Source organism: Nicotiana tabacum, chromosome 20 (genome assembly GCF_000715075.1).
Source record: "Nicotiana tabacum cultivar K326 chromosome 20, ASM71507v2, whole genome shotgun sequence".
Classification (NCBI taxonomy): domain Eukaryota; kingdom Viridiplantae; phylum Streptophyta; class Magnoliopsida; order Solanales; family Solanaceae; genus Nicotiana; species Nicotiana tabacum.
In genome coordinates this window covers 160,267,595-160,275,906 of record NC_134099.1, presented here as the reverse complement: position 1 = coordinate 160,275,906, position 8,312 = coordinate 160,267,595, and the positions used below count along the sequence as shown (strand labels likewise).

The following is an 8,312-nucleotide window of genomic DNA, read 5'->3' as shown; positions in this document are numbered from 1 at the left end:
ACTAATGACTATCTAAATTATCAAGATGCCCAAGACCCGAATGATTATGATTCTGGTATGAGTTTCGACTCAGAAGCCATCCATAATCTAGATACATAAAACCATCAGAACAAGGCAAAGAACAAGACCAACAATACAAGACCAGACCAATAATGAAAACGTGGAAAGAAAGACAAGACGAAGAAAAGACGGGTACCAGAAAAGAAGACAGCTGTGCTAAAAGACGGAGATAAAAAGATGACACAAGATGTGACAAGACAATGACACTAAAAGACAAGACAAAAAAGTTGAGTGGACTAAAAGGGCGCATAAAAAAGGATCTTCGAAAAAGCAACGTGCAGATGGGGCCCAAAGTTGTACCCTGCGAAGCTTGATAGATGGATTCCTAACACATTTTGAAATCCAGTTTTCAAGTTCGACTCAAACTCTCTATCTATAAAAGGAGAAGAAGGAAGAGAAAAGGATTCATTCGAAAAAAGAAGAACCATTCGAAAAACCCATCCTCTCATCAAAAATTATCCAAAAAACTCTCAACCATCTTTGTAAAATACCTCTATGTATAATATAGTAATTTTCCCTCCTCCTCTAAGCTTGTAAGAAAAATAAGTTCATCAGCTTGTACGAAGTAATTTTCAAAGTTTTCAGTAAGGTTTTCGGGTTTCCCGAAAGGGAAATCTCTCTCCTATAAGCATGTAAGTTATTCATATTTATCTAAATTATGTTTCTGATAAACATTACACCAGTTTGTATTTTACTAAATTTATGATTGTTAATTAGTTTGTATTTTACTGTTCTTATGATTATTAGTTAGTTAACACTATGTCTGTACATTAAATTATTATATAACACTCTTAGTATATTGTTAGCTTCCCAATTTCTTAACAAATATGATGGATTAACCTGTAAATTCCTAGGAAAAACTGGTCAAAAAACCCAATTGCTAAAGAAAGGGTATAAGTGTTTAACCATGGCCGGGGTGAGGTTAAAGAAATAGAAGTTAAGAAAAGAGTAAAATCTTTAAACGATTGGGAAGAAGAGATAAAAAAAAAAAAGTTACGGGGTAATAACAGTTCATAATTTAGCTAAGATGTTAACTTTACAAGTCTATAGAATAAAAGAGAGAGAGTACCGAGTAGGATTTTCACAAATATAAGATTTAACTGCAAAGAATTTTTACTATTAATGTCCAATAACCGCAACAACTACACCTATCCAGAAAGTTTTGCTAGAAGCCTTACCCAAAATTTAGAAGAATTTATAATAGATATAGATAGTGGATTCTATTCTATAATAGATCTAGCAGTACATTTTATCTACCTAGAACAAAATAACAGAATCTGTTTAGATAAATATAGAAAACAATTATACCTATTATCGGAAATATTCAGGTATCATCAGTCAATCTACTCCCACTATCAGAGAAGAAGGTTTCAAAGAAGGAGGAGAATATATTACTAGACAACATCTTTATATTTTATTATTTTGTAATCCCCTTTATTCTGGTATATATATATATATATATATCATCTTCACCTTCAAAAAACAAGAAGCTTGGCTATCTCCTTGAGTTGTGTATAGACGAAAAGCCTCGAAGAAAGCACAGTGCTAGCTGAAGAAGAAAGCCAGAGATAGAGTTTTTGCTACTCAGATGACAATTCTTTCTTAGATTGTGTGTGTGTGTATATATTTTTTTTTTTCTTGTTTTGTTGTCTCTTCTTAATTATAGGATTCTGATTAAGCACTTTCAAAGATTAGTTGGAAATCAAAATTACTCTAAAATGGTTGAAAATTTTGGCTAACGTGTATACCTCGTACGTGAAGAAAATGACCTAAAAACTTCAGATATCCTTCTCCTTTATGAATAAGTCTGAAAATATTTTTTTCTTACCTGAATAGGAGTTTAGATTCTAAATTCCTTTTTGGTTTTTTGGTAACTCCTCTTTCCCCTCTCCCTTCCTATGATCTCTTGTTAGCTATCTTTCAAGATTTTATTATAATGTGTATGTATACGTGAAAGAGATTTGTACTTAAAGTCTAATATTTTCGATGTTTCATATTATGTGTTATTATTTTTTATATATGTTTTAAAAAAATAGTTTTTATATTTGAAAACTTTTAATTTTTTACTGTATTCTTAATATCATATTTTATTAGCTACTGATATCGAGTATAGACTCGGCTACATAAATTAATACAGAGATAATATTTGGTTATCTTTTTGCGTTGGGCGTGAGGTGGGATGGGATTGTGTGGACAGTGGGGGTAGGTTAGTGTAGTAGTATCGGTCCTATGAGCAGTTTGGTGGAGGAAGTAGAAGAAATGAATGATACTACAATTACATTTTCCTTTCTTTAATTTCTTCTTTTTCTTTTCTGGCCTTTATTGTTCAGAACATCGGATATGTTGTAACATATCCATAATTGGTTTTCCATCAACAACAATAATGACATATATATTCAATATTATCTCATACCATAGGGTAGAGAATAGTGTGTTACGCAGATCTTATTTTTGTGAGGATAGAATATTGTTATCGTCGGCTCAGGACCATATTTGGTTTTTCAATGATAGCTTATTCTAACAATAGTATGAGAATTATTATAATATATATTTTTAATTTGTATTAAGAATGATCATATCATTATTCTTATATATAAGAAATACTTCAAATTCCATATTTACAAACCCAATTTAGTAATTAATTCTCAAGTGACGTGCTCCATCTTCTTTTTTTTTTCTCTCTTTTTGTTTGTCTGCGTGTGTTTCTTGAAGTAAAAGTCAAATTAATTAGTATTTGTCGCAATAAATAGTTAATTGGCAGTTGACAGGTTACAGGTTAGAAGATGGAATGGATGCAAAGGAGGAAAGTGGGGTTATCCCTGCTACTGGTTGCTATCCTCATTTCCTTCAACTTAAGTAGTCTTGATGGACAAATAATTAAACCAGGTGAGAAGTGAGAACCATTAATTTCTCTCGTTTTTCTTCTTGTAACATCCCTTCTTTGTTTATTTTTTAAAAAGAATCATATATTTTTATATTTAAAAATAATTTAATTTTGAACCTTTTGTTTTACTCATTTAACTATAGAATATTTAAGATTATAAGTTTTAAATATTTTATAGCTACACAAATATTATGACGATTATAAATTTTAAAAAAAATTTTAAAAGAAAAATATATGTCGAATCAAACTAGTCACATCAATTGAAAGGAAGAAAGAAGATGATACTAAAATGGGGCTACAGTCTAGTCTACCCTGATTGCTACACAAAAGAAAAAAACAGAGAAAGTTAGGTTAGGTTTTCATCAATTTTGAACTTGCTCCTTCCTTTCTATATTTGATACTTTGCTATTATTAATGATCAATTTGATTATTAGTTTATAAGATTTTAATTAAAAAATATTTATAAAATACATAAAATTTGCAACATTCAACAATACAGACATATATTTAAAAGGATCTAGGTGATATATACTAATAGTATATTATTACCCTATCAGTGTAGTTTAACACATTACTACATCGGATTAGTTATTATTTATTTTTCGAATTACTTAATAATTTATCATACAAATCATTTGTGATTACTTTAATTTATAATGATATAATTATATAAATATTTTTAAAGTGTATTAAAATAAATAAAATTCAGTGATAGTGGTTTTTAAAATATTAAATATTTTATGACATTTGAAACAAATAACGTGGTTGAGAAACAAAGGCATAAAATAACATTTTAATCGTGCGATAGTGAGATGTAAATAAATATTCAAAACCCTAGCCTACTTTTCCCATTGGGGTATATTATCATTTATCATCACAAAATTAGGCATACGAGAGTTTGGAAATATTTAAGGGCGCTATTGCAAACCTTGCATTATCAATTAAACGCTGTTCATTTTTGCAACTTATGTCCCAGCTAGCTGAAAGTGTATTAATCATTCCTGTTTTCTTCTCATTTTTTGTGCAAAATGATTTTTTTTAATTTTGCAGAAAAAAAATTGGTTGAAATAGAGAATGAGTCAGGATCCATACAGCAATCAGATGATACTGTGAGGATTGATCCTTTGGACAATTTCAAGTAATATAAAGGAGGATATGACATTACGGAGAAACATTATTGGAGTGTAAGTTAGCAAAATTTTACACTATCAATATGATTTAACATGTTATAGCAACTAGCAAGTACAAGTTACATAGTGTAAAAAGAGTTAAACTCTTTCTTCTATGTAGTTAATATGTCACCTAAAATATTATTTTCCTTTCTAAATTTAGCTATTGATTTTTCTTTACATTTGAAATATTATATTAATTATTTTACGTTTTTTACGAAAACCATATTTTCCCAATTTAGGATAAACTATCCTACTAATTATTTTTGAATTGCTATTCCATTGTTAAACTACATTTATCGCTATGATAAATTCGAATAGGAAAAATATTTTCTAAACTTTTTGCCGTTTCACTTATAGTAGTACTATCAATTATTAGTACATCATTTTGATTCTTATGTGAATAACTTTGTTAAATTTCAAGATATTAGGTACGGATGTTAGAAAGATTGGGTCATGTAGGAAACAAGTTTATTTCAAGAAGCTAAATTTTAATATTTGGTGCAGTCAACCATCTTTACAGGTATATATGGCTATGCCATTGCTGTGGTGTGGCTCTTGTTTGGCTTAGGATATTGACTATTTCTTCTTGCTTCAATCCTTTGCTGCAAAAGAAAGAACAGAAAGCTCAAAAAGAGATCAACTTGTCATAGTGAACACTACTATCGCTGCCTTATTCTCTCAGCCATTTTCTTGACAATTTTAGCCATGTAAGTTACTTTACAATTCTTTGCATCAAGGGCTTAAAATGTGTGTATAGAAAGGTAACATTATCTACTATAACATTAAAGTCACAAACTAATTTTTCTCATAATAACAGTAAAGTTACTAAATTTTAGCAACTATAACAACATCCATCAAAGCAACTCTATAGTTAGTTATAGGGGCTTGAGTTTTCTGACGTTAATTACTTTTTATATTAAAGAGTTATTTTAATGTGGTAAAAAATAATTGAGTGACTTTACAGTTATAATAGATAGAGTTGAGTTAATACTTCCTCTATCTCAATTTATGTGAGACAGTTTCAGATTTTGGGAGTTAATATTTTTTTAATTTCAACTGTAAATTCATATTAGAATCTTTAAGTTTTTTGAAAATTCATATATTTGAAAACTAAGTAAATATTACTACAAGTCACAATAATTAACAATTTAAAATATTTAAAAGGAATATGAAAAATTATGGTCAAAGAAAAAACTCGTTTAACTCTTGACATTCGAATGTTGCCAGACGGAGAGAGTGATAAGAAAAAGTCATTCTCCTAATGGATAGTTTATTTCTTGAATACTACTCCTTCCGTTTCAATTTATGTAAATCTATTTGACTGGGCACGAATTTAATGAAAAAAAAAAGAAGACTTTTGAACTTGTGGAGTAAAATGAGGCACATATATTTTGTGTGGCTATAAATTATTGAATAAAGATAAATTGTTTTATTCTTTTTGACACTAAATAAAAAGAAAATAGGTTCACATAAATTGTAACGGAGGGAGCAGTATACTACTATGCAAGATTCAAGCAACTGAAACACCTTTTACAATTTTCACAGAACAGCAACAGGCCTTGTTCTAGGAGGGAACGAAAAGTTTCATTCAAGAACTGATACAGTAGTGGACATTATAATAGATACAGCAGATGGGGCATCAGAGACCATTTACACTACAACCGAAGCCATGAAAGAAATGAATAATGGCTTAGAAGGAACTGATTTAGGCAAAGAAGCAGCTCACTTCTTGATTCCTACATCTCAGAGTCTTGACAGACAGGCTGATGATATACATAGAGAAGCCAGAAAAAATAGACGACTAATCGAGAAACTTCTCAAGATAGTGTAAGTCTCTCTCCTTAATTTGTTTAATCATTCAGTATTCGGAATTTACTGCTCAAATAATCCGGATCCGCGCATACAGGTACATAGTGACTACAGTGGTTATTTCTCTATACTTGGTTGCTGTAATTTCCCTATCAGGTAAACTCTATCTAGTTTGATCTTTTTATATTTTTGCATTGGTTAAGTACAGTGACTAACGGTGTGAGTATTTTAATTGCAGTATTTGGGATATTCAAATTTAGAAGAACCCTTAAATTGTAAGTATGTTATGTCAAAATCAAATAAAAGACAAAAATACTGTACTGTACAAAATTCTGATACATTCTTGTAATTGATTAATGCAGGCTCATTACATTGTGTTGGATCTTTACAACTCTGTGTTGGTTTCTTTTTGGCATTTATTACTTCTTAGACAAGTAAGAAAAACTATTCTCAACCAATTCTTTGCTGATATATATTTATTTCATTACCAAACTGTATTTACTTTGGATTCTAATAAATTATAGAAAATGATTTTTGCAGCTTTGCTGGAGATACATGCAGTGCATGCACTAGAAAATTTCCAGTCAGATCCCTACAACAGCAGTTTGAGCTCAATTCTTCCCTGTGATGAATTGGTTTCAGCTGAATCAATCCTTTATGATGTCAGTGAAGGGGTACATCGAATAGTTAACGAGGTAAACTTGAAAATTCATATTATTTCTTACCATATAATAAATCAAGCCATGCGCGCGCACACATAAATATTTCAATGCCCTTCACATTTCCATTGTCAATAAAGATTCCATCGTATTTATCAATGTTGGATAACTGCAGGTGAACCAAAGGTTATCTACAGATTATGGAAATGTTGCACAAATCTGCAATCCTTTCTCCGGTCCACCAGAATACAACTACCAGCCACGGAACTGTTCATCTACTACAATTCGAATAGGGGATCTCCCTGGGGTAAGTACAAAATTCTATAAGTTTGCACATGATCACGAATTGTAATTACTGAACTTTATCCACTACTATAACACTAAAATCACAATTGTTTCTCGTCACACTAAAGTAATTGAACTTTACCTACTATAGTTCTGTGACTCTACGAATAGAGTTGAGTGATTATAGATGAAATTGGCCCCATAATCAGCATCATGAATTAGTTCTCCATTACCTTTGATCTGAACCCTCGTTTCTTTGATGAAGTTCTTAAGGATGTTGAGTGATGGTCTCCCCTAGAGATTTCAACAATGTGGAGGCATACACAATTGCTCTCCAGAAAATCCTCGACGTGTACCCTGGAATGGAAAACTTAACTCAGTGTGACACAGTATTTAATGCATTCGACGATATCATTGACAAACATTGCAAACCATTGAAGAAAAGCGCGCATTTGGTATGGGGAGGACTTGTTTTCCTCGCAGTTGTAATGGTAGCATTAGTCCTCGTTTGGTCTTTCGAAGCACGACATGAAGGGAATCATCACAACTTAGATACTTCTGTCAAGCCTCATTCTGCAGCAGCAGATATGCTAGAATTAGGCACAGCAAAAGAAGCCAACACAGGCTCAAATTCTATTTCAGCCATGTAAATATTGTATTGCATAGATAGAAAAGATCATAGGCTTTAATTAGAAGAATTATGAGAGATCAATTAATGCTCTAGAGAAGAAGCAAGCTTCGACGCTCTCCCAGACAACAACAGAGGCATCCAACGCAAAGCGGCCTTTCATTCTTTTATTTTGTCGGGGTACATCTCCCTGCACCCTCAGCTCAGGGGACCAGAAAATGCCTTTCGTTTTTGTTCCGATGGAGGAAAATGAAGTAGAGTTATAGGACACAGATTTTTCTTTAGTTTTATTTATTGTTTTCTCAAAAATAGACCGAATAGGAAATTCTTGCTTCTTCTGAAAGTTAAAGAAGCCAGCAATGGGGACAAACCCCTCAATGGCATGTATGAAATTCATAAAGCTAGAAGAATATTCATTTTTATTCAATCTTTTCCCACAGCTCAAGGGCATTTTGTTTCTCTATAGACCTGAAATTGAGCATTAATATTAAATCTACGGAAAAGTATTAACTCCTAATCACCTCCATCATAAGAACATTGTCGCATTGAAGTATAATAAACATAGCCAAATGGGGAATAGAAACTTAATTCCTAGTACCTATCATAATGCTCTTTTGTACTTGAGAAAAGTAATTGACTTGAGCTAAGTACATAAATACCACATCAATGCCGACAACAATAATACCTCAATCTCAAACAAGTTAGGATCGATTATATTAATTCTTATTGTTCATGTCACTTTAGTTAAGCTCATTAGTTCAATATTATTAAAAAATTCGTTCCTCTGGCAGTGAATTGAGCTGAGCATGACTTCA

General features: G+C 31.4%; 1 protein-coding gene across 1 annotated transcript; it reads left to right on the top strand.

The window, feature by feature from the left end:
- Positions 1 to 2,733: 2,733 nt before the first annotated feature.
- On the top strand, positions 2,734 to 7,926 carry LOC107795241 (uncharacterized). Its single transcript, XM_075239860.1, has 10 exons — positions 2,734 to 2,946; positions 3,995 to 4,128; positions 4,621 to 4,823; positions 5,662 to 5,943; positions 6,023 to 6,081; positions 6,164 to 6,200; positions 6,288 to 6,359; positions 6,466 to 6,620; positions 6,760 to 6,891; positions 7,135 to 7,926. Exons 4-8 carry the CDS (start codon positions 5,786 to 5,788, stop codon positions 6,551 to 6,553), a joined length of 414 nt encoding a protein of 137 aa, XP_075095961.1. The 5' UTR covers positions 2,734 to 2,946; positions 3,995 to 4,128; positions 4,621 to 4,823; positions 5,662 to 5,785; the 3' UTR covers positions 6,554 to 6,620; positions 6,760 to 6,891; positions 7,135 to 7,926.
- Positions 7,927 to 8,312: the final 386 nt, after the last annotated feature.